The sequence below is a fragment of the Micropterus salmoides genome, unplaced genomic scaffold (assembly GCF_014851395.1).
Source record: "Micropterus salmoides isolate LMB-PRFRI ecotype aquatic unplaced genomic scaffold, ASM1485139v1 Ms_hic_scaffold_16, whole genome shotgun sequence".
Classification (NCBI taxonomy): Eukaryota; Metazoa; Chordata; class Actinopteri; order Centrarchiformes; family Centrarchidae; genus Micropterus; species Micropterus salmoides.
In genome coordinates this window covers 3,534,751-3,562,268 of record NW_024040707.1, presented here as the reverse complement: position 1 = coordinate 3,562,268, position 27,518 = coordinate 3,534,751, and the positions used below count along the sequence as shown (strand labels likewise).

At 41.6% G+C, this 27,518-nt stretch overlaps 1 protein-coding gene across 2 annotated transcripts; it reads right to left on the bottom strand.

Moving 5' to 3' along the window:
* On the bottom strand, positions 1-27,518 carry LOC119905016. 2 transcript variants are annotated; one of them, XM_038721690.1, is made up of 7 exons: positions 27,388-27,518; positions 25,742-26,062; positions 24,506-24,634; positions 23,686-23,814; positions 2,788-2,895; positions 1,753-1,793; positions 1-760 (listed from the first exon to the last, which is right to left on the bottom strand). In XM_038721690.1, exons 1-7 carry the CDS (start codon positions 27,425-27,427, stop codon positions 614-616), a joined length of 915 nt encoding a protein of 304 aa, XP_038577618.1. In that variant the 5' UTR covers positions 27,428-27,518; the 3' UTR covers positions 1-613. The 2 variants fall into 2 exon arrangements, with proteins under 2 accessions (XP_038577618.1, XP_038577619.1); XM_038721691.1 differs by having other exon boundaries at positions 2-760; positions 25,742-26,005; positions 27,388-27,440.

Genomic DNA, 27,518 nt, shown 5'->3' with positions numbered 1-27,518 from the left:
GATATTACGTGGTAAATAATTAATATAATAAATATATAGTCATAAAACACTGGCATGGCCCACTCACGCCGCCAGCCACCAAAGTAACCTGCAAACAGCAAGCCAGTCAATCCACCAGCCAGATCAGCCCTGGGAGTCTGGATCAATCAGCTGGCTTTTTGGCTTCTTTGGACAGCAATTTGTCCACGTTAGCAAGCAAGCTAACATTTGCTAATGTCAGCCACCAAAACCCATAATGTTTTTCTGCTTTGCAGGAATGTTAGTTTTGGCTTTGAACTTTGTATTGCTGACGTTTGCAAATTCTGTTTCTAAACTAATGTTTCACATATTTGTTTCTGTAGGGGAGCAGAAAAGAAGGCACCGGGAGCGTATAAACATCTCATCCTTTGGATTTTGGCAGAAAAGCAATCCTGAGCCCTTTACATCTGTCCACAGGCTGTTATAGCGAAACCAAGACAGTCAGGGAAGGTCTAATTTTTTAAGTTCCACCACTAACGTGTAGGACTAAGTGCTTTTTTCAGTTTTAAAACCTGCTAAAGATCATGTGGACTGCTTCTTGGTGAGAAAGCGTTAATCTACCTGAATACCTGAGTACATGGCAGAGTTGCAGTGCTCAGTGAGACACAAACAGCATCATTTGTGTTGTGTGTGTGTGTGTGAGTGTAGAGTAGGTCTGGTTCTGATCCCTGCTGGCTGGATCGAGGCTCTCGTAGGTGGATTCAGATGTAGAAGCTGGAGGACAGTTCTCATAGAGGGCGATCTGAAAACAAAAACACAATTTGACAGAGAATGACCTACAGTGAAATACAGACACATCCCTTTCAATACATTTTTGGAGGTGACCCCTGAGAGCAGGAGGCAGGAAATGAAAACCAACACATTACAACCAGTTTGTACATGAGGGTGGAGACAGAAGCTCTCTGCTAAGCTATATGTTGAAAAACAGATGAGTGATGGACAGTGAAGAAAGAGGATTATACTGCAGAAGTGATTTGGTTTCTGTTGACATTTTGATTTTTTTTCCCCACTGTGAAACCCGTCACTACTTGAGTCCACAAACTTTCTACAGCAAGGGTTAAAGTCTCTGGTGGGTCTGTTAATAAGTTTGATGGTTTTAGGTGGAGTATCTTAAGTAAATAAAAAAATAAAGGTAACTTACAAAATATTGACGTCCTACTGTTAGTTGGAATAGAATAAAATAGTTGGAATATAAACACAGTCCATTCGTGGTTGTACAGCAGTGTAACAGAGTGGAAGCTCTTTACGCACAAATGATCTTTGGCTGTACAGACACAGACCTGATAGAGAAAAGTTTCATTTTTGGCACTTACAGAAGTAACGTTAATCAGCCAATGTTTGCCATTTTAAGAGGTGAACCTGGCAGTAACATGTAAGATTAAAGATTCAATAACAGATTTGTTAGGGTCAGAGTGAATCTTGATGTCAGGACTCAGGATCCACTCACTGTGTGCCCAAAAGATGTTTATAGTAACTCTCTATATTTTAACTCCTACGTGCAGTGAAATGCTGCACTGTAGGCGTGAAGGAGAGCTGCGCTGCAACACAACAAGGTGAGTAAACACAGCAGAGTTCAGTAAAGAAAGGATCAGCATGTGATCGGGTTTATTTAAGCTGATACTGTCAAAATTTCACCTGATTCCAGCCCTGAGGATTGGCATCTCTAACTACTGTCTCCTGCACTGGTACATCTTATCCAACAGAGAGAGTAATCAAAGAGTTAAAGAAAGTCACCTCCATGTTTGTGCCATCTGAATTTCCTCTGGTCTGCAAACCTGTGAAACAGACAAAAGTATTTTTCTCTATTATAAATGGTGAAACAAACTGAAATAAAAAATTAAATCTTGGCATTTAGTTGAATTTGTTTCTTTAACATGTCTTTCATGATCATTACATTTTGTGGGTGTGTGAGCTCAGGGACAGTCTGTTGCCCAGATTTGTTCCAGAGAATTACATGAGCAGTGTTGTGGTGGCAGCCTGGCTGACGGTGAGTGTCCCGATTATTTCTCCCTTTTTTTTTTGCTTGTGATTCTGTTTTCCCCTGGTGTTTTCCTGTACTCTGCCTGCCTCCCTGTGTCTCCTCCCCTGCATGTGCTCTCCCTCCCCCTCTCTCTCTCCCTCCTCTGCTCCTGAGCCCAGCCAACGACCCACACCTGCACCTTGTCAGCTACCTCCTCTGCCTGCCACACCTGCCAGCAATCAGCCTCATCTCTGACAGTACTTCTACCCCGGTTCTCGATTCAACCCCTGTTTGATCGTCGTTGCTCCTTACCTGGTGCCACTTCACCACTCAAGCTCTTGAGTATTCTGCGTTTCCTTGTACTTTGTTTTCCCTGCTTCTGACCCTGTCTGTCTCCACTCCAGGTTCACTCACCTCCGTCCTCCGTTCCATCAGCTGGGCTCGCCACCCTGCCCTCTCCCCTCCACCTCCTCCCCGTGCCTCCTTACTCCCTCAGTCCCCAGTGCCCCCGGCTCCCTTGTCTCAGTCTCCTCGGTTCCCTGTGCCGTGTTTCTCCCCGGCGTCTGCCTCTCCCGCACCTCCACTCCCTCAACCCCTTTTTCCCTTCAATAAAACCTGTTCACCCTGAGTTTTGCGTTTGGGTCCACTCTGTCCCCGCACCATAACAAGCAAAGCCACACTGTCAAACTACAGTATGCATTGGTGCAAGTCATTAAAACTTTGACATGAGTGTCCTGACTGAAATGTCATTTTTGATCAGAAATGGGAAGTTTCACTTGTGGCTGTGTAAGAGTTTCCTGTTGCCTCACCTTTAGGTTTGGTGTTCCTCTGAATACAGATTATCATCAGTGTCAGCTCTGAGAGGATGACTATTATAGGAACTACATACAGCAACACAGCGGTGGAGGAGGTCAAAGCTGTGGTGGAGGTTGAAGAAAGAAAGTTTGTTTTCAAGATGCTTCCTGAACATGTGGGACCTGAGGCCCTGTTCATGCAGTGCTGTCAAACTTATTGTAACACCTGAATAGCTGTCTATTTTAAACAAGATATCAAATCCTAAAAACAAAAGAATATAGTTTACATACATACACATGCATTTACATATTTAAGTACTGTAGAAGAACATCTTGTTGAAGAAAAGTTAACTCTTTGAAGAGAAGAACTTTCTGGAACACATTGTGTTCTTTCTCAGTGGGTATAATTCACCGAGCTTCATCCACAGGGTTTCAATGAAGTGGAAACGGCTCATGTCACAGCTCACTGCACTTAATCAAAGTACACAAAAATCAATATCAGACATAAAACTAAACAAAAAAACTATTAAGTATTTCATTTTCAATGTTGCCCCTTCCGCGCAGTAGTAAATAAACGCCAGCAAAGCGCGTGCATGTGAATGCGCATGATGCACGGAACAGTTGTGCACGTGAATACATTTTTGATTAATAAAAAAATGTATTAATCAAAAATTAATTAATAAAAAAAAATATAAAAATATATTATTACTAAAAATTCACTAATGAAAAAAATGTATTAAAAAATTTCAAAAAGAACAACAAAAGGTGAAGAGGGGTATTAAAATGGGGGTTTGTATTTAGACACATCCAGCCTTATCTTCTGTTAGCTGTGGGGGTCGATCACCAAAAGGTGAAGACAGGCGTGAAAAGGGGGGGTTGTGTATATGGGATGTCCGGTGTTATCCTCTAAAAGCGGGATTTTTGGGAGTGGCTTTAGCAGGCCGTTGTGTATGTATAAAGGGCTAGTTTTTAGACTTACATCTGACCGAGAGTATGGAACAGGGTGACTGAACGGAATAACAGCGCCATCTTTGCAGCATCACAATCATGGACGTCACAGGTAATCAATTGGGAGTAATGATTCCAAAACGACGAATAATTATAGGTTCTGTTGCAATGAGTATGGCTCCTAGAAAGAAGGCTCCCCTAACATTGGCTGACTTTCTGGACCGAAAGGCTTGGGCGCCTCAGTTTGAATGGGCGGTGGAAGATTTAGAATGTCAGGATTCACCCTGAGGTACGACCTGTCCAGGAGTACACCCTGGACATCGCCAGACCACACATAGACAGACATCCACTCACACCTAAGGACAATTTAGATCTGTCCTGCATGTCTTTGGACAGCGGGAGGAAGCCGGAGCACCAGGAGAGAACCCACGCGGACACGGGGAGAATGCGCAAACTCCGCACAGAGAGGCCGGGGCAACCGGGGTTTGAACCCACAACCTTCTTGCTGTGGGCCAACAGTGCTAACCACTGCACTGCTTGATTACAACAACATTACCAACAGAGTAAGCATTTTACCAACGAGAGACGTAGAATTAACGTTTCAAGGAAAATTTGCACAAATGTTGGGATTTATCCCCGGAGTGACTTTTAAAACTCACGAGGGAATTACAGAGTTGACACAGATGCCATATTTGGCACCACATCCTGCTGATGTTAATGTAGGGATGTATAATATATTTGTTTATACCGATATTGTTGTTCATCAAACAGTAGGGGATAGTTACGTCCCTCTTTTAAGAATAGTACATATATCTGTTAAGGTACACAGAAAGGATTCGTAAGCGGACACCAGATGGTTTGTGAGTACACAGGCTGGCCTTTATTTAAGAGCTCAGTGAGCCAGGGGGTCCGGGAGCAGGCAGGGAAATCCAGTCTCAGGGGGTATCCAACCAAATGGCGTTCTGGATGGACAGGCGGGCAGCGAGCGAACGGGCGGGCGATCCGGAGAACAGGCAGGCAGGCAGCGACTCCGCACACGGGCAAAACTGTGGCTGATGGAAAAACAAGAAGTTAGGCAAGGTAACTAACAAGACTAGGAAATTGGCCGGAGCAATATACCACTGTAGGTAAACTGACGAACTGGCGACGAGTGGGAGCTGAACCAGAGCTTATGACTGCAGGAGTTGATGAGGGTGATGAGCCACAGACAGGACAAGACAGACACGACAGAGACAGCAGAGAAGGGAAAACTGGGAACACAAGGAAAAGAGGGGAAGGAGAAGCCAACACATAACAATATCAAGGCCAAATAACCATATGATCACAAATGCTTATGACAGACCCCACTACCTGAGGCTCTGCAAAACACACATTGATAGATCGAGATTTATCGAGATGTAATCGCATGACATGACGTAATCGCTGACGTAATCTGTACTCTGCGCATGCGTTGGCGTCTGTAGCTACCTTTCGGAAGCTCCGTCTTAAACCGGACTCTTATCCAGTTTTAATCCACACTTTTATGTTACATTTTTTGTATCCTTTTATTTAACTTGAGTTTTTAACTTAAGTTTCATGTGGGTTAAGGATTTAGGTCATCCCACATGGATTTTAAACTAGATGACCGTAAAAAAGCTATCAACGCTACTGACCACAACTCCGGCGACTAATGTTATGCTAGCCGAGATAACTCTGCCCCATGAGGACTGCACACTACTTGAGAAAGCGAACAAAAAGATTGCTGACCTTATGGAAGACATCCGACGACTTTCAAACAAATTGTTTCTCTTAGCACAACCGCTAACATCCAGGACACCGTGCTATGGGACCCCTCATTGTTACATGAAATTAAGTCTTCTTCTTCATCAGCGTCCTGGTTTCAACAGTAAGCCACCTCAAGAATGACAATTACCAACAAAAAACATTATTTTCTAAGCAGACATGTTTAACAAAAACATTATAAAATAACACTTGTATTTCAAACAAATAGGAGACTTATTAGCAAATTTTATTAAAAAAGCAAGGTTCTATTTCGTATAGGCTTCGCTCTCTAAGGCTAACGCTATTGGGTTTATCCCTTCCGCGCAAAAGAGAAAATAGCAAAAGACGGCTTGACGTCTGCCACATGGGCTACATCTTCCCATTCATGGGACTCCGAGCGTTGAGCTAACGTTGAGCTACCGGATAGCTAACGTGATGCTCACATGCGGTCTGCCTGCATCAGCCAACCAGGGAGAACCCGTGTGCCCACGTTGCTCCATCAGCTGCTGCTAACCGGTTTCATTGCTGCTGGCCGACCCAGCCACACCAAGCACACATTTCCCACACTGTGAGCCAAGTGGCTCACCTGCAGCTTGAACTCAAAGCAACAAGCACTCTGTCTACACTCTGTTCACGATCAGAGGTCCCTTCACACACCCCTCCCCACAGAAACTGTACGAGTCCACGACATTCGCTTTGTGTGGACAGAACATATACACACCCAGTACAGATATTTTTCTGACATTACATTTAGCTGACGCTTTTATCCAAAGCGACTTACAATTGCTATACATGTCAGAGGTCGCGCGCCTCTGGAGCAACGAGTGTCTTGCTCAGGGACACAATGGTGGATGTCTCACAGTGGGAATTGAACCCAGGTCTCCCACACCAAAGGCAAGCATCTTACCCATCTACCCCTTGGCGTGGTACTGGACTCCTCTCTCTGGAGAACGCGGCTCACTCAGGAGAGGGGGGATTCTCTGGTGGAGCTGCTCTGCCGTGTTGTCCCTCGAGCGGCAGTGGCAGCTCTGTCGGTCATGAGGCTTCTGGGCCTCATGTTGGCGGTCACGTGGTGGTCCCTCTGGGCCTCTTTCATATGAGGAGGCTGCAGTGCTGGTTCATCCGCCTGCGTTTCGACCCGGTGAGACAGAGGCCCCTGATCTGGCCTACTGGCGGGACCCCCTCTCTCTTTGTTTGGGGTTCCCCTGGTCAGGGTCACGTGGGACCTGCCTTTCACAAGCCACAAAATATCTGTTGTGGTTCTTCATCTGTATTACTTTCTTCTTTCGTCAAGTCTTCCGCAACTGTGAAGTAGAACATGTGCTTCATGTTTACACCGGCAAGGGTGTGCCGTACATGAACGGTCACTTTTCACAGTGCGTTTTCAGTCATTATAATGTAGATTGAGATCAGTTCTGATATGCAGCTAAACCGCTGATGACATTTTCGTTTTAAAACTCTGTGATATTTACCATATTCAGCCTCTGATCAGAAACCAACATCAGGCAGTGAGCGCAAGCTGACCAGGGAGCGTCACCAACGCGTTGTATATTTGCTTACGCTATGTTCAGGACTTAAACTGGAGACACACAGAATCAAAGATGCATCTGGATGCAGCCAACCAATGAATGCTCTGCAACTGGATAAGAAAACTGCAAGTTGGGTTGTGCTTAGCTGTGGATTGTCTGTTTTCAACGATCTAATCAGTACACTGAAATATGTTTCTGAAAACCTCTGAGGCAAGAAATAAGCAACCCTGTAACAGAATCTTGATTCATATTTGATCAGCACTGCCTAGTTTTAGTTTGCAGTCAGTTTCGTGAGCCTGGTGTGTTGTGTTGAACAGGCTAATTTCTGTAAAGTTGAGCAAGTTGTGTTTATACAAATTCAGATTGCATTCCATCATGCACCTGCCTGCCACAGAAGATGAATAGGATCCAACAGATCCAGTGTGTCCAGCTTTTTGCTTTAGGGTGGAAATGGGGATTGGACCGTAGTGAGAGACTGCTGAAGGAAGTGAGAACAGATGAGACGTTGCTTGGGAAAAAGTTTGAGGGCATCTGGTGGGCAGGCAGGGAATGGCAATTAATATTTTTTTTCACAACTGCTTACACACAAAATCTTTGCATGTCACATGATTTTTGAAACCTCTCATTAAAAGAGTAAAACTGCACACTCTAAAACCATAAGCTATTTCTCAACCTTTCACACACACATAAAACACTTTCTTTCAAAACACTACACACAATTCTCTACCTAAGACACAAAAATATAACAGGAAGTGACTTTTCCAAAACGCAACCAATGAAAATGCTTGCTTCTTCACCAGGTCACACACCCACTCCTCACAAACTCTAACTGCTTAACTGATCTCTAACCAATCACTGCTTTAGTATAGGCCTATAAACAGGCCAAAGGTCAGATTACCTTTTTTGAACAATGGAGCAAGGGTAGTAGGAGGGAGAGACAGGTTCGAGGACAACGAGGACAAGTTCATGGAGGAAGAGTTGGAGGAAGAGGAAGCGTAGGAGGATGAGAAGAAAGAGGAAGAAGAGGATGAGTTAGAAGAGTACAAGGCCAATACAAAGAGAGGGAATGAGAGCCATCTCTGATGAGATCAGCTCCACACTTATTGATCATGTGATAAACCAGGAGAGAAAGTCAACTGAGAGTCCAGTTCAACTTGAGTGTCTTTACAGTCGCGTCCATAATTTGAACCTTAAGAAATGAGAACAGGAATGCAACTATCTAATGACCATTTCAGCATTACAGTATTGTAAAATACTGTAATGCTGTCTGGCAAGAGAAAGTCTTGTGGGATGAAGCTTAACTTTGCACTGGTATATCCTAAAATTTGTTTGCCATTTGATGCAAATGCTTGATTTTGGGATCTGTTCATGGTATTTTGAATACAGTGTTTCATTTTGACATATGAGGCATTTGTACTTGTTCTGTACATTTTATCATTAAGGTCAGCAGGCTAACACTGGCTCATTTAAAGTAATGCTGATTAATGTGTGTTTTCCTTATAAATAAATAAATAAATAAAAAGTTTGTGTGTAGAGATTTGAAAAAAGTATAAGCAGTTAAAAAAAAACAGTAAGTGGGGTTGTGGCTGAAGAGGAGGTGCAGAGAGTTGACAGTGGTCAGTGTTGTCTGCTATTCCTCGTTAAATGCAATTTTACTTCGGATGTTCACAGATGTCATTTGGTCCATGTGGAGATATATATATATATATATATTCATTTATTTAACCACAAAGTCTCTTGATAGCCTTTCTATATGTATTGACAGATACCTGGGCAAAGTGGAAAGCTTTGGTGGTCTCTGTTTTCTCAGTTATCTGTGGACAACTTGATTCATGACAGGACAGCAAAACTAATCTTTACATTTTTCATTCTTTATTTTGTTGAGAATCCACGTTAGCTGTTATTCTTCCATTATCTATTAATACACACAAAGTATACATAGGGTAATATAATTCCATTAACTAACATTAAAGAACAGCAAATAAGTATAGTAAGTAATAATTATAATCAGTCATAAAACGCTGGCATGGTGCTTGCTGCTCACAACGCCAGAGCAACAAAGTAACTGGCAAATGGCAAGCCACCAATCCACCAGCGAAATCAGCCCTGGGAGTCTGGATGAATCAGCTGATATTATCCATTCAAGATGGTATTTTGCTTCTTTAGACAGCTAGCAATTTGTCCACATTAGCAAGCAAGCTAAAGTTAGCTAACTTGATATCTAGGTTTGACTTTGAATTTTGTGTTGTGGTGGGTGCTGGGTGTTGGCTGACAGATTGATGATTGCATGTTTGGTGTGTTTTTATATTATCGGATGGTTTGTGTTTTATTGGTTTTACTGATTTCTACTTATCGACGGCTGGGACTGATTATACGACACACCCCGCGGGGCCTGATTTGAAGGAGAAAAGATTTGGCCCTGGTTAAATTGATTGTGGACAGTTGAATCCCAGCATGGGACAGGGACCAGACAGAAAGAAGAGGACGCGGTTGAGAGCTGGGAGAGAGCTGAACAGGAGGAGAACGGCATGGCAGACCACACAGAAGAACGAAGGGAGAGAACAAAAGGGGGCATACAAGTGGAATTGGAGATCGAAGTTGGCTCGGACAGAGGAGTCGATTGCCACCGGTACGGGGGTGGAGAGAGTAAGAGTGCACGAGAGACCAGACGAACCAGTGGAGTAGGAAGAACATGATTCAACGCACCCTACGTGTGTGTGTGTGAGCTGATAGTAATTAATGTGCCAGTCTCTTAACGCTGTCTGTTATTCCCCCGTAGCCATTGCCAAACCCCTTTCCCTTTTTTTTTTTTTTTTTAGAACTCAGGTAGATTGGACTGTTCCATTTCTTAATGCCGGACTTTTAAAAACTTTTTAGCCTTTTATATTGTCCCTGACATTTTTATTGAGTTGTGTAGTAGTGGGAATAAATTGTATAAAGGTTTGGTGTCTTCCTTAACAGTGGAATTAACTAATAATTTGCTGGTATAAGAAAAGAACCTCACACCTGTGTGTGACAAAGGTCTAAACACATGACACAAAGAATGTCATTTGTGTTGTGTGTGTGAGTGTAGCGTAGGTCTGGTTCTGATCCCTGCTTGCAGGATCGAGGCTCTCGTAAGTGGACTCAGATGTAGAAGCTGGAGGACAGTTCTCATAGAGGGCGATCTGAAAACAAACAAAAAAAAACATTTTGACAGAGAATGACCTACAGTGAAATAGAGATACATCCTTTTAAATATCCAACGAAGGTTAAAATCAAGGGCAACTGGACTTGGTTGAAGATACTGGAAGACGTTTCGTCCCTCATCCAAAGGACTTCTTCAGTTCAGAACTGAAGAAGTCCTTTGGATGAGGGACGAAACGTCCAGTTGCCCTTGATTTTAACCTTTTGTTGGATAACTATGACCTGGATGACTGAGAATCTTCATAGACATCCTTTTAAATACATTTTTGGAGGTGACAGGTGAGAGCAGGAAGCAGGAAATGAAAACCATAACAATCAGTTTGTACATGAGGGTGGAGACAGAAGCTCTCTGCTTACCTATATTTTGATAAACACATGAGTGACGGACAGTGAAGGAAGAGGATTATGCTGCAGAAGTGATTTTGTTTCTGTTGACATTTTGATTATTTTCTTCACTGTGAACTCCCTGACGACTTGAGTCCACTGTCCACAAACAGCAAAGGTTTGAACTCTATGATGGAGGACTGGTTTTAGGTGGAGTATCTTACAGTTTTTTTTTTTTACAATTGCTAACAAGCATTTTTCAATAATGACTTCAACAGAAGTCTATGGGACCAAACTGAGACTGACTCTTGCCTTGCTGTAATACAAAATGCAATGATTTAACACAAAATATGTTCAATGACTATGGCTTACAAAATTTAAGAATCATTTTCTCACTCAAAGTTAACCGGCAGGAAAACTGTGTGTATCCACAGCCAATTTTGCAAATGCTTATATAGTCTTTTCAAAACTGTTAAATTTATGTTCAACTTTACATACATTCAAATGGACAGCAATTTGCCAAAATCCAAACCCCATTGAAATTCATTCAAAATCCTAAAAAAGATGGTTATGGAGACAAATAGTGAAATTGTATTGATTGAAATTATGTAAATGATACCAAGGTCATTCCCATCTCAGTTAGAGCCCTACCCTGGTCTTTTCACCTAGTGATCTCTTTACCACCTATAAAAGGAGACATCTTTGAAATGTTTTGTTACACCTCCACCCCACTGGAGCCTGCAAGAGACGGAGGAGAAAGAGTGGTACAGAGAGGAAGAAGATTCTGCATGCGTGGTAGTGTAAGACAACAGCAGAAATGACCAAAAGCTGTAGTCTTTGATGACATTAGGGCTACTGTGGTAACCAGGTAATCAACCATGGGCCATTACTGAAAGAGACTGGTTTCAGAGAGCAGCCAAATGTGAACCCGCTCAACGGTGGCATCAATTGTCAGAATCTTCTGACATTACTGCTTGTGTGTAATTCTTGTATTTCTTCTTTAGGACCCAACGACTAGCCCCAACAGAGGGGATTTCTTCGTGGAGCTGGAAGCCCATCACACACCCCATGTTTTTATCTACGTGGACTTGGCCACAACAACAATTTTAGCCAATCAAAAAAAAATAAAGAACACAAAATGATTTACTACTTCAAAGATTCACATAAAATGATGCGTCTATTGTAATGCTACGTGTTGTTAGTGTTTTTTAGGAAATTGTGTTATGAGTGACAAAATGTTGCTGTTGGAGAGAACTACTGCTGGTATTTTTGTAAAATTATTATTAACAAGTTTGCAGTGTTTCGGTACATTTGAGGCGTGTTGGTACAGACAACAGTGCTAAAAGTTTTGAAAAAGTAAACTCAGTACTGAAAAATGCTTGTTATCAATTGTAAAAAAAAAAAAAAAGTAAATAAAGAAATAAAGGTAACCTACAAAACATTGTAAGACAATAGTTTAACAGGTCCTGGTTTAAACTGTAAGCTTAAATCATTAAATATTTATAACTAGAGAGAAGACTGTTTAAATAGTTGGAAAAGAAACACAGTCCATTTGTGGTTGTACAGCAGAGTAACAGAGTGGGAGCTCTTTACTCCCAAATGATCTTTGGCTGTACAGACACCGACAGCACTTGACAACCTGACAAAGAAAAGTTTCATTTTTGGCCCTTACAGAATTAACGTTAATCAGCCAACGTTTGTCTTTTTAAGCGGTGAACCTGGCAGTCAGTGCCGGCTAAACATGTAAGATAAAAGATTCAATACCAGATTTTTTAGGGTCAGAGTGAATCTGAGAATTTTTCTTGTCAGAACTCAAGATCCACTCGCTGTGCGCCCAAATGATGTTACACCCTCTTATTTTTACACCTATATGCAGTGAAATGCTGCATTGTAGATGTGAAGGAGAGCTGCGCTGCAACACAACAAGGTGACTAAACACAGCAGAGATCAGCATGTGATCGGGTTTATTTAAGCCATCACCATCTCTTAAAATCTGCCCTGATTCCAATCCTGAAAATTTGCTAAGGACATCTTAAACTATTGTCACCTACACTGGTACATCTTATCCAACATTAGAGTAATCAAAGAGTAAAAGAAAGTCACCTCCATGATTGTTTCATCTGAATTTCCTCTGGTCTGCAAACCTGTGAAACAGACAAAAGTATTTTTCTCTATTAAAAATTATAAACAAAAAAATGGCATTCCATCCAATCAACCCGTTCTCACTGCCTGACTAGTCACATATGGACGCGTGGTCAAGACCCATCGGTGTCGGTTTGTAATGCACTGGCGATCCCTATAGCGTCATAGTTCAGTGCAAAGGGGGAAGTCAGTCAGATTTTGACGTTAAAGGTAGTTATATGATATTTAACAGAAAGGACTGTGTAAGGAGCGGGTTGGGGTGGATAGAGGGCCATAACCTGGACTTTGAACCAGGAGAAAAGTGTTCGTGTCCCGTGTGAAACAAAAAGTCAACGTTAAATATTTTTATTTAAGTTATGCAAGTGACGTAAATTGCTTAAATTATGGAAGTTACGTAGACGTAAGTTAACTTACATGTTAACTGACATACATAGTTATTCTCTATTTTTTTCGATCTTTTTTTAACCATAACCAAGTAGTTTGGTTGCCTAAGCCTAACCAAGTACGTTTTGTGCCTAAATCTAACCATATTGCAACGTTTCACGACTTTAATAACGTGCTGTTTTAAATTATGTGAAATGAAATGATGTTTCGAAAGCCAAGTGTTATTGTTTGTAACTTCACAGCGGAGCCCTGAATGTCTAAAACTGACGCAAAAGGGGTACCAAGAGTCTGGAGTGAGAATGTATGGACAGGTTTCTTGTATACAAACACTACTGGACTACAGAGGGCAAAAGCGATTTGGTAACAGGTGAATTCTGCCTGCTTGCATGCACCTCGCGGGTGATAACGGTCATGTAGGCTGAGAAAGGAGGTGGATGCAAATCTCGGCAAGTAGCCTACAACATCTGTTCTGCCGAATTATGCATCCACCTCTTAAGGTCGTTTTCACACTCTTTGCTTTGCTCATTGATCAAACTCGCTAATCATCACATCTTTTAATTCAAGCTCAATGAATGCTACTTCTACTAAATATAATAAAATATCAACGACTCTAAACGTTCAAAAAAATATATACTTTGAATCATTTATCACCATTTATGAACCCCACAAAGGATATTACAGCATTTGAAAGCAGTAGTTGGAGGTGCATGCAATTCTCTATTTTCTTACTCTTGATGTGCTATCACTTTGCACTTTACTGAGCATTCCACTAGAATCTCAACAACTGGGGGTGTGTCCCACCCACTGAAACCAAGCTTTTTTATCTTAGTAATCCGGAGGGCGATCTCAGTTTAATGCACAACCTGTATGCAATTATACTACTTCAGTGAAACCTATCACTGAAGCGCCAGCGTAAGCGTGGGCTCCTTGTGTGAAGACATACTTGGATAAAGACCAGCGAGTCTACCTGTGCAACTCCACCCACAAGAGTAGCTTTTCCTTTTCCTAAGCACACCAACTCGCTTAAAGCTGCCAGCTACAACTACACACAGGCCATTTTCTACCATACTGTCCCTGTTGTCTCCGGTGCACACAAGAGGTATCATGCCATTAGGCACAGAAATAAAGCACTCCTCAAACCTTTAAAACAGACACCACCCACATCTGTTTACTTCTCTGTTGGGTCATGGAACTGCCAGTCTGCAGTCAACAAAGCTTACTTTATTACTGCTTATGCTAACACATTATCTCTTGGAACAAACCAGAAAACTCTGCTACCTCTGCTATGTTACAATAATTATGCAGATGAGGTCTTTACATTGGCTTCCTGTATGTCAAAGAATTGATTTCAAATCCTGCTGTTAGTTTATAAAGCACTAAATGGTTTAGGGCCAAAATACATTTCTGATCTTCTGCTTCATTATGAACCATCCAGACCTCTCAGGTCGTCTAGGGCAGGTCTGCTTTCTTTCCCCAGAGTCAACACTAAACAAGGAGAAGCAGCGTTCAGTTATTATGCCCCATATATCTGGAACAAACTCCCAGATAACTTTTAAATTAAGACTGAAGACTTTTCACTATTTAAAAAGCTTAAAGTGCTCTTTTGATTCTACCATCTCACACAGCTGATCCTCATTTAACAGAGCCGTGTAGAATTACAAGGATTAGAGTCCCTGTTTTGTCCACCGTTAACGTGTTGACAGGGCCCGCTGTCAACCGCTTTTACATTTACAGTGACGACTGTATCTAAGGAAGGGCAAGAGTCCCCTTAGGGTTAGAGTCCCTGTCAACCCCTTTTACCAGAGTTTGTAGTGTGGACAATCTGGATTTACAGTGACGACTGTGTCACTGTGTGACTGAGTCCCCTTAGGGTTAGAGTCCCTAAGTAACTAAAGGGGGGATAGAGTGGGAGATGGGGAATTAAAGGAGTAAAATAAACAAAGGTGGGAGACCTGCCTGTTTTTATTTTCTATTTAACTTTTAAACTTTTTTATATTTCCCTGTTGCTTTTATGTTTTATGTAAAGCACTTTGAATTACCTTGTTGTTGAAATGTGCTATACAAATAAACTTGCCTAGCCTTACCCCAGCTGCACTGTCCACCAATTACTCTTTCACCAACACCCCCCGACCGTCTGGAAGGGACTGGGATCCTAATTTCGAACAAATGGAAATTCACACTGCTGCTACCCCGGAATCAATATACCTCCTTCTAATATCATGCTTTCTTGGTGTCCGCTCCGGTAAAGGTCTCTGTGATTGTCATATACCGTCCACCAGGACAACAAGGGTAACTTTGTGGATGAGCTAGACCTATTGCTGTCTTCAATCCCAGAGCATGCCTGTCCATTACTTGTTCTCGGTGACATGAACATTCACTTAGACAATCAAACTCAGCAGAATTCCTGTCTCTGATTCAGTCCTTTGACCTAACATGGGTTCTCAGCCCCCCGCCGCACAAAGCTGGCAAGGTGCTTGACCTTGTTCTTCTCCGAAACTGTGCCACGGAGTGACTGTCTCACTTCTCTACACATGTCGGACCACTACTTTATTCAGTTCATGGTACGCCTACAGAACCAGCCCCTTTGCCACAGTGGTAGCTTACCTCACTCGAGGTCAATGATGCCGCACAATCTTTGTACTTAATACTGAGCTCGTGCCTGGATAGCCTGTGTCCTCTATCCACCAAACCTGCTCGCCTGAACCAGTCCCGCCCGTGGCTAACTGATACCATCTGTGGACTCCGTACTGATCTCAGAGCCGCTGAAAGAAAATGGCGAAAAACCAAAGACCCTGCCGACCTTAAGGGCTAGCAATTGCTCCTATCCTCCTTCTCAACAAGCATCAGTGCTGCCAAAACTGCTTTCTATAATGACAGAATTAGCAGTGCCACCGACTCATGGAAATTATTTTCCACTTTTAAAGTGCTACTAATTCCTCCTCCACCTCCACCACCCACAAACTTGGCTGCTGATACCTTTGCTGCTTTCCTCACGGGCAAAGTGGTGGCTATAACTAGCCAATTCTCTAAATCACTCAAAATCAACTATTCTATTCCCTCCTAGGTCAGCGCCCACTGTGTGAACATGACACAGGAAAACCTACCATGTAGCAGTCCTTATACTTTATTTTTTGAAAAGTTTCAATCTGGTTTCAGGAAGTACCACAGCACTGAGACTGCCCTGCTTAAAGTCACTAATGACCTTTTAATGTCTGCTGATGAAGGCATGTGCTGGTACTCCTGGACCTTAGCGCTGCTTTTGACACCATTGATCACAACATCCTGTTGGACAGACTGAGGCACTGGGTGGGAATCTCTGGGTGGGAAAGTTTTGCGTGTCTGTAAACAACTGTCTCTTCGTTCTGTCCAGTTAAATATGGTGTGCCTCAGGGGTCGGTCTTAGGACCCATTTTGTTTTCCTTGTATCTGCTTCCCCTTGGACATATTATCCATAAACATGGTATTTTGTTTAATATTTATGCTGATGGCACACAAATGTACTTGCCCGTCAGATCCACAGACCCTGGAATGCTGAGTTCACTTAACAACTGCCTTTGTGAAGTTAAAAAATGCATATCAAATAATTTCCTCCGGTTGAACTCAGACAAAACTCAGACAAAACAGCGGTATCGATGACCCGGGCCAACGACCCCACTGAGGTTAAATAGCTGAGTTTCCCTGCCAGTCAGTCAGAACTGAAGAAGTCCTTTGGATGAGGGGCGAAACGTCTTCCAGTATCTTCAACCAAGTCCAGTTGCCCTTGATTTTAACCTTCGTTGGATAACTATGACCTGGATGACTGAGAATCTTGATAGACATCAGACAAAACAGAAATCCTGTTCATTGGGTCCCAGCAGATAGCAAAACAAATACTGCAAAAATTCGATCTATGTTAACTTTTAAGGACACCGAGACCACACCTTTACACACCTTCATCTCATCACGCCTTGATTATTGCAACAGCCTTTTCACTTGTTTAATCCAAAAATCTACTGATCGACTCCAGACTGTCCAGGACTCAGCTGTCAGGCTTTTAACCAGAACAAAGAAATATGACCACATTACCCCTGTTTTAGCTTCATTACACTGGCTCCCAGTATGTTTTAGAATTGACTTTAAAATTTTATTGATCACTTTTAAAGCTCTTCATGGCCTCACGTCTTGTTATATTTCTGACCTTTTAGTCCCATACACACCATCTCCTACCTTGAGATCCTCGGGCAGAGGTCTGCTGTCTGTTCCAAAGTCTCGACTGAAAACTAAAGGGGACAGAGCGTTTGCTGTCAGGGCCCCGAGGCTCTGGAACAGCCTGCCCGAGGAAATCAGGTCGGCTGAGTCAGTGAACTCTTTTAAGTCCCTTCTTAAAACATACTTTTATAGGAGAGCTTTTCCCAATTTTATTTGACTTTATTTTATATTTATATTTATCTTAAATGTGTATTTTAGTCTTTTCAATGTTTCAATTTCTTGCTTTTATCTTGTATTGTTTTTGTATTATTGTCTTTTGGGTATCATTGTCTTTACACTTGTTAAAGCACTTTGTAACTTGTTTTTGAAAAGTGCTGTACAAATAAAGATTATTACTATTATACATGTCCTGCGATGGACTGGCGACCTGTCCAGGGTGTACCCCGCCTTTCGCTCGATGCCAGCTGGGATTGGCTCCAGCCCCCCGCGACCCTGTATGCAGGATAAGCGGTTGACGATGGATGGATGGATGGATGGATTATACGTCTCCCTCCATCTGGTGCAAAATGCTCAACACCGAGGCTAACATGTAGCAGTCTTCCTACATCTGTTTCTCTGTCCTCCGAGGTCAATGGCACTTCACTCTCCTCGTTTACTCCTCTCACGGAGAGCGAAGTATCTGAACTCCTTACACCTAGCCATCCCACTACATCCCCACTGGACCCGATTCCAACGAATCTCGTCCAAGCCATATCTCCTACCGTGGTCCTGGCATCACTCATGTGATAAATACTTCCCTGGCTTCAGGAACGTTCCTGACCACTTTCAAAAGGGCTCGGGTTACACCTTTGCTCAAAAAGCCCTCACTCGACCCAACTCAAGTTGAGAACTATCGGCTCATGGAATGACCTCCTAGATCCATATCAGTCTGTTCTTAAGAATGGCCACTCTACCGAACGGGGCTCTTTTGTCTGTAACAGAAGCCCTAAGGTCAGCTAAAGTTGCAGCCCAATCCTCGGTTCTTATCCTGCTTGACCTATCAGCTGCCTTTGACACAGTCAATCACAGGATTCTGTTGTCTGCACTCTCAACAATGGGCATCTCAAGTAAAGCACTCCTGTGGTTTGAATCCTACCTCTCTGTCCTTGCCACAAAACATTGTAGGAACGCTCAATTATCCTCCTCCCGCTACCTCTTCCACAGGGGAGCCCCAAGGCTCAGTGCTAGGTACCAGTACCACCTAACTGGGGCCAATCATTCGCTTACACGGCTTACCTTACCACTGCTACGCAGACGATACGCAACTCTACATATCATTCCTGACAGACGATCACGGCCTGTCTCTTGGACATATCTGCATGGATGAAGGCTTACCACCTTCAACAAAACCTCTCTAAGACTGAATTCTTGGTGATTACAGCCAAGCAATCTGTCCACCCTAACATCAAACTACAAATTGACTCCTCAACCAGCACTCCAACCAGGGTAGTGAGAAACTCGGATTGATGACCAGCTGTCTTTCAAGCCCTACCTCACTCAGTATGCCACCCAGCTTCTGGTACAGGCCATGGTTATCTCTTGCCTCAACTATTGCAATGTCCTCCTAGCAGGTCTTCCAGCTTGTGCGGTGAAACCCCTACAAATGGTTCCTTCTCAGCCACTACGCTCCTCCAATGAACGCAAAGCAATCCCAGTCCCGGCTCATCGCTGACACCACGATGGTGGAATGAGCTACCACACGCCATCAGAGCAGGGGCGTCCCTCTCTAACTTCAAGAAGCTCTTGAAAACTCAACACCTCTAACTCTACCTCTTTTTCTTCTATCTCCTCACAATTATCTTGTATTGATTGCAGTTTTTTGTTAACTCTTAATTCTTTCCCTAGGTATTTACCCCATTGATGCGATATGTACTATTAGCTCTTACTAGCATTTATTGCTGTTCTTACTAGTATGTATGGTCAGTTGTAGACCTGCTGTATTTGATGCTGAGTTGATGCTTGTATGTTGTAACTCAAATGTGATATGCCAGTGAAGCATCTACTCAGCAGGAGAGAGTAGTGTTAATCAACGTTTTGTGTTTTGTAAAAGTACTGAATAGGCTACTTCTCTTATAAACGCATGTGTAAAACATTAACGTAAGTTCAAAAGTCGAGACACTTGCTTGATTTGTTTTTAATCTCACACCGTGGCTGTTGAAATGATATTGTTGTGAGCCAGGTTCAGGAGTGCCAAAGTTTCGGAGACTGATGAAGACTTAACATAGCATGGTTTATTGAGCCCGGCCGAGGAGATACAGTGCCAGCATACAACATGTGAACACGTCAAATGCCAACACCAAATCTGAAGGATAGCATCTCCTGGTCCCTTTTATGTTTCTGTCTTCCCCCTAGTGCCTGTAGGTTTCTCTATTAGGTCACCATTCACTAAGAACAACTAACTATCTGATGTTTAGACTCCAATGCTTCATCATATTGGAATCTCTCACTATCCATTCGTTGTACTCTAATCTGTGGAGCCAGTTAGTTGTTGTATGGCTCAACCTTGTAAGATTCCCGGAGAACACTGATGTCTGCTAGCCTGACATCTGAGCTACTGTCTCTAACTAATCAGCCTATTGTTGTCTTCCTGATGAGGACAAGTACGTGTGCAAATACCTAAAGCTATAATGACAAACAATTATGGGGTCAGCTACATTACTCTAAGCTTTCCCTGTTACATCAATTAAGAGATATTCTCAACAGTGGTGTAAAAAAAACCATAATGCTTCGTAAAATTCATACTCATTGCTGCTGTTCTGAATACGCGATTAGCTGAATTGTCAGGAGGGACCTGCTTTTTTATTATTTTTAAATAGCCTATATCCATAGCCTATATGATACAGCATCACCTGGTCTGAGAGGCTGCAGTGTTTTCAGTTCGGATGGTTGTTGACTCCTTGGTTAATTATTGTTCCAGTAAAGTGGATTCATTGCTAAACTGCACTGCTGAACAAGTTTCCCGTCACTTTTAAGGATGGGGTGCGGTGGTTGAAAGTAATTGTAACGAAACAAGCAACGTGACTATTTACTTTTAATATCCAGTAATATGTAAAGTAATCTTTAGGCCTGTTCCCGACTAAGGATTTATATAGTCGAATCAGAATCGTCAAGGCCTGCCTATAGTCGACTGATAGTCGAAATCATATGTGTTTTTGTACACGGCGATTGCGAGCCGGGGGGGGGGGGCAACATTTATTGAAAGTGGTTTTTCTTTTTACATGTTTATTTACAGCATTAAACGTTGAAATGTGTATTGGAATAGGCTGTATATTAACGTATTGGGAGAAAACTGGTAGTTCTATGTAAAATCAGACGTTGAGCACCCCCATATCGCCAAAATGCCATGATCCTTGTTTCACTGCGAAGCTTCGACTGTGAGATTGACAGTCGAATCAGCCTTGAAGCATCCGATCTTCGACTATTCGGGGTCAGCCCTAGTATTATTATTACTTTTTAAATGAGTAATAATTAAAATTTAACTCATTACAATTTCTGAGTAATTTGCCAAACACTGCTGCTAGATATGCCATATAAACTGATGTGCCGCAAAGACAGAGCGCTGCTTTCTGTCCCCTGGTAGCGTGCGCATCGCGGTGATGACGTTGCACAGAAACCCGTCTATTGATCCACTAGTTGTTGACCACAGTGGTGGACTGACCAACTAACAATGTCATCTCTAGAGCCACACTCCTAGCATGGCTACAAAATACTGTTGTCTCTAAACTGATCTAACTCGTAGTAGCGCACTGTAGCCTGTAGGTTTACAAAAACTGCAAACAGCAGGAAAGAAAGCTATGTATTTCCAAATTTCTATCTGCGCGCCCCTGCAATGCCCTTCCACCTCCCCACCTTCCTCATGTATTAGCATTTAGTTGATTTGTATATTTCTTTAACATGTCTTTCTTGTTCATTACATTTTGTGGGTGTGTGACCTCCGGGACAGTCTGTTGCTCAGAGGTGTTCCAGAGAATTACATGAGCAGAGCCACACTGTCAAACTACAGTATGTATTATTGCAAGTGGTGAAATCTTTGACATGAGTGTCCTGACTGAACTGTAATTTTTAATGAGAATTGGGAAGTTCCAGTTGTTAGCGTTGCTGTGTACGTGTTTCCTGTTGCTTCACCTTTAGGTTTGCTGTTCCACTGAATGTAGATTATCATCAGTGGTAGCCCTGAGAGGATGACAATGATGACAAGAATAGGAACAACATACTGCAGCACACCTGTGAGGTTGAGAGAAGAAAACGTTTGTTTTACATGCTTCTTAATTGATGAATGATGATCATGAATAATAATTTTTATTCAATTATCACAATACATTATTCAGAATAACATCTTATCTTCAAATCTATCTGGCTTTAGGCCTAATTCTTCTATCACCATAGCTTTATCAAAGTTTACCTATGACGTTTTCTCCCACTTCGATAAGGGACAGCTAGCTGGTGCCATTTTTATCAACCTTTCCAAAGCTTTTGAAATTGGTGGATTATTATATCCGGCTTGACAAGCTTTATACAATAGGTTTGAATCAAAGTGCACTGTTATGGTCTTCACAACAGACACTTCACAATAGTGAGTTGCTCTTCAGGGTTCACTGTCTGATGATTTATTGGTTGATAACGGGGTTCCTCAAGGTTCCACTCAAGCCTACTTTATTATGATGCAAAAATGGCTTCACAATAACAAATGACCACCTTGTGCTCTTAATTTGCATCTTTATTTTGAAGATGGGTCTTCCATGGTGAAATTGGATTCATTTAAATACCTTGGACTGTGGATCGATCCTGAGCTTACCTTTAAACCTCACATTGATTACATAACAAAAAGAACATATTGTTGTCTCAGTTCACTCTATAGATCTGTTAATTGTTTCAGATTTAAAGTCAGGAAAAGGTTAATGTCTTAGATGATATTTCCCATTATACACTAGGCTGATATCATCTACATGAATACTAGTGACATTGTTCTTAACCCACTTCATGTGGTCTTTAACTCTCTGTGTAGATTTGTTATGAGGTGTCCTTTTAAAACTCATCATTGTGTAATGCATAAATCACTAAATTGGCTTCAGCTTAATTCAGGAAGAGACTTCAATTGGTTTCAGTTTATTTTCAAATGTGCCAATTTCGATTGTCCTCCTTATCTGAAAGTACTCTTGTTTCCTTGTAGTTCTACATATTCACTTAGAGATATGCAATAACTTGTCTTTCTCAACTATATGTGATGTACTTATTGTACGAGATATGACATGTCTGAACCATGATGTGTCTTTTGATTTAGTTTTTAGTTTTTTGTAATTTGCTGAAAGTTTATTGGAAATGTTTAAAATTCTGTTTTCGTCGTCATTGGTCTGGGGTGAGGGTGCAAGCTGCTTTGTAACTCAGTTGTTTTAAGTATTTATTCTGCGTTTTTGTATTTTCTGTCCTAGGGTTGGATTTTTTCTGTTGTATTATGCATGTGTGTCTTTGGACCCTCATGAAAACGAGATGCTGCATCTCAAGGAGCTATTCGCTAATAAATTGAAATGTAAAGAATAGAGTAGAAGAATCTTTTTTTGAAGTAGACTCCATTCCTTAAGAGAAGAATTTTCTGTAACAAACTGTGTTCTTTCTCATCGGGTAGGTCAAAGGTTTTCAGTCAGAGCTCATCAAGGTACACACAAGTATCAGATCACGATTAGGTATTTAATTTTCTTACACAGTAGCATTTTTAGCCATTTCCAATTGGCTGGCAGATATCCAATAAAATCATGTTACAGGACACGCCGACACTGTTCTAAATCAGTACTGCATGTATATGTAACCATAGAAACAGTGTTTTCTACAGTTGCTAACAGTTATGCTAACTCTCACTAGTGAAAACTACTTAACCTTGGGTGAATCATGTGTATATCATTCTTCAGCTGATTCTGGAGCACAATGCCTTCAACTAGGGACAGTTTGTTCAAATCAAATGATTTTGTTGCAGCCATTGCTCATTCTGGTCCTTCATATTGTACTACAAAGATCCAAAGTCTCACCGATCTGATGGTTCTGGAAAGATACAAGTTAGATACAAGACAGAAAAAGACAGGACTCACGATTGGTCGGTTGTACAAACTAAACTAACTGAAGTGTGCTGTTGAAGCTCACGTGATTTGTGTTTGATGGAGCTATGTCTTGCAATAATACAGTATATATGCACTTTTATAAACTCATACCTGCATGAAAAACATGCAGCTCTATTGTATCACCTCATTAACACACACACACACATGCACACCAAGACAATACACAAAGTCTGATTTCATGACTCTGACTGGGACCTTCTCCAAAGCCACTGGCTGAGATGCTTTGCTATGTCCTGGAAGGACAATTGCATGTCATTGCTTTCAGTTATAGACTTTCTATCTATCAAACAGTGTGGATGTACCTCGAGGTGATGCTGTCCCAGTCTGCTGCTGGTCAGTCTGAGAAATCTGTGTTGGTGTGGAGGCTGATGGGTCTGATGTTGAAAAGACCGGTAGAGTGAATTTTGGTTTTGAAGTGGGAACTACATGAGCTGTGAACAACAAAAACATGCAGAAGTCCTGATGAGATAAATGAGTTTAAACCTGTTTTAAATGAACTCTCCTCTCTCCTCCTATCACTTCCTGCAGGTTTTCTGGCTCTGGAGCTGTGGAGTCTGGATCTGTGGCTGCGGGTCTCCTGCTGCCCCTGTGTTCCTGCTCGACACCCTCTGCTGCAACGACTATTGTTGCTAGTCTTATTGTTATTATAATCATTAACATTACGATGGTTACCATTAACACTATTATACATATCTGTACCATTTTTCATTTAGTTTATAGCAACATTACCTTCGCTGTCTGTACCTCTGTGTGTATATTGTGTAGGCTGCCTCCCTCCCCTCTCTCTCTCCTTACATCCCTCTCTCTCTCGCTCTCTCTCTCTCTCTCTCTCTCTCTCACCCCAACCGGTCGAGGCAGATGGCCGCCCACCCTGAGCCATGGTTCTGCTCGAGGTTTCTGCCTCTTAAAAGGAAGTTTTTCCTTGCCTCTGTCGCCTAGTGCTGCTCTTGGTGGGAACTGTTGGGCTTCTGTAAATATCATCACAGAGTACGGTCTAGACCTGCTCTTTTATGAAAAGCGCTGTGAGATAACTGTTGTTGTGATTTGGCGCTATATAAATAAAATTGAATTGAATTGCTTTCAGTTATAGACTTTCATCTATCAGGCAGTGTGTGGATGTACCTCGAGGTGATGCTGTCCCAGTCTGCTGCTGGTCAGTCTGAGAAATCTGTGTTGGTGTGGAGGCTGATGGGTCTGATGTTGAAAAGACCAGTAGAGTGAATTTTGGTTTTGAAGTGGGAACTACGTGAGCTGTGAACAACAAAAACACGCAGAATTCCTGATGAGATAAATGAGTTTAAACCTGTTTTAAATGAACAGTCTGAGAGCTTACAGGACTGATGTTGAAAAGGCCAGTAGAGTCATACCTGTTAACATTTGGATTTAATAATAAGGGAAATATTCAGGCACCCCGCCCTGGGTCACCACCTTACCACTGTTCACATACCACTACATTTAGATAAGGGTACACACAGTGAATCCTAAAATTACTACTACGCAACCACTTACTTTAAAATATCAACAGTGCAACAGTGACTACAATTAGGCGGTCAGAATGTGATATGAAAGGGAAATGCTGTGAATATCCCTGAATTATATAAATGAAAACACAAAAGGGCCTCACAGGGCTCTATGATTCCCTTTTCCCATGGAGCACATGTGCTCCTAAATGAAAAACTGGACCTTAAAATATTGTCAAAGCTTTTTAAAATATTGAAACAGATTTCCTGAAAATTGTACAAATTGAAAAAAGCCTTTACAACATGGACACAGCTTTTTAAAACACTGAGCACTCATCACAGTTATGAGTTTATGTAAACAAGATTACTGAACAATATTTAAAACAATAACTTTGGTAAAGCAGTTGTAAAATAGAACAAGGCCTCCTCCTATTGCTCTCAGGAAGAGGCGGCTAGAAGGAGCACATTTTGACACAATGGCATCCTGACTCTGGCTAAATCTACATCTGGCCACTGCAGAGGCTCTATCCACAACCTGGAACTAGTATAAATTGCTGTATTAGTGGGCTGTATTTAACATGATGATCACAATAATTACAGTTTCAAATGTGATCCCCAGTTACACTGGGAGCTGCCCAGTTCTACCAGTCTGTGACTGATTTGGATTCTTCCAGCAAAGATTCAGAGCATCATAATCTCAGCCTCTGCACACAATATGATAGATCTTTGCCTATTGAAAAAGTGGTCTAAGTATTCTTTGATTGCAGGTGAACACAAGGAAAAATACTCTTCATAAACCACAACTGTTAAAGAAAACATTCACTTCAGAACCAGTGAACAGTGAAGCTTTTCTTCAGACAGGAAAAAAACATTTTCATGACTTTCAGTAGAAACTCACCATCTACAACAATGATTTCAAACCTGATGTTTGATCCACCCAGACCACATCTGTACAGTCCTGAGTCAGACTTGGTCAGCTGTGTGATGCTCACGAAAACATTTCCTGCTCTGTCATATGTGATGCTGTATCTGCCTCTCTGATCTCTGACACCAGTTGTGTGAATGAGGATGTCCTCTCGTTTACATTCTCTCTTGCAAAAGAACATCGAGCTTCCAGGTGAAGAAAAGGCGCATCTAACTCTGATATCTCCTCCTTCAGTTCCTGTATAGACAGATGGGATTTGGTCATTGGTGAGACCAGTGTTTCCATCCTGCAGAGCTGTTGAAAAGATGAACAACAATAGTTACTGTCTGAACTTCCTGTAAGATGCTGCAGTCTGATCACAACATTTGCTGCTTCACGTCACACTGGGAGCTGCCCAGTTCAACCAGTCTGTGGCTGAGGATCACAGACTGGCACTGCAGGTGAATGTTACTGTTTTGTTTTTCCTGTACTTCTTTTAGCCATCATCTGTTATTCTTCCCTGTATAAATAAAGGTTTCAATAAATCAAATGTAAATTATAAAAAGTAACTGATTCTTTTTTCTTTCTTCCTTTTTCTCTTTTCATACAACAGTGAGCCATAAAAAAGGACAACTGTTTGAACAATAATGAAACAGGTTTTCACGTCAGTAATAACATTCATTTAGAAATGAATATTAATCTCTACCAAAGTGGAAAACTGTATCAGAGTATACAGCAAAACAAACAGTAACAGAGCTCCAACAAAACACTATGAAATACTGAAATCAGCATTAAAAAGGAGAACCAGACAAAATGTGAACATAAATATTGTAGACTTAAACTTTCAGGTCAGTTTTTAAGCCACAAACCACAAGAGTTCAGTGAGACTTTCAACATTCTGTAACTCTTTCTTCCTGTTTAATCAGAATACAGAACTGACTGACTGTATTTACATCAGAGCTTTAGCAGGATTTGTTAGATGTGTAAACAGTGATCAGTAGGTTAAGAAAAATTATTTAATGTGAAGTAAATACATGTTTATTTATCCAATTCTTAAATCCATGCATTTCTTTTGTTCCTGTTTGTGTGATATCTTTCTGTAAAATCTACTTCATACAGAAGTTATATCAAATCTTGTGAAGCTACAACAAAGTCCACCAACAGTCAGGCTGAAGCAACAGAACACACAAACTCTGTCATCTTACCTTTGAAAACAAGTAGAGCTGCAACAATTAATCACTTAATGGCAACTATTCTTTTTTGCGATTTCACAGGTCAAAATGACAGCAGTTGCTGGTTCCAGCTTCTCAGATGTTGGGATTCAACTCTCTTCTAACCGTGTAAGATTATGCCCTTCATTTTCCTTATATATGTGTGCAGTTTACTTGTACTGGACTATATTTTAAAGGATATGTACTATCCTCACAAGCTCATATGTACGGTGAAAGAGCTTCTCAAAGAGATGGAGCTGAAATCCACATTCTATGCGAGGACTGTTTTCGTACAGACTTCAAAAAATGTGAACGTTTCCATTAAAGTGCCTCATACCTGACTCTGATCATCATATTTAACTCATGAGAATAAATAAAGAAAAACTACATAACAAGAGAGAGAGACAGAAATCCAAAGTGAATACTCACAGAGGAAGAAGAAGCAGATCAAAGTGTGACGGACTTTCATGTTGAGGCTCTGATGGTTTACTGCTGCCTCTCTGACTTCTTCACTGACAAACCAGGAACTTCTAACTTCTTTAAATGATGGAGTCCCTCCT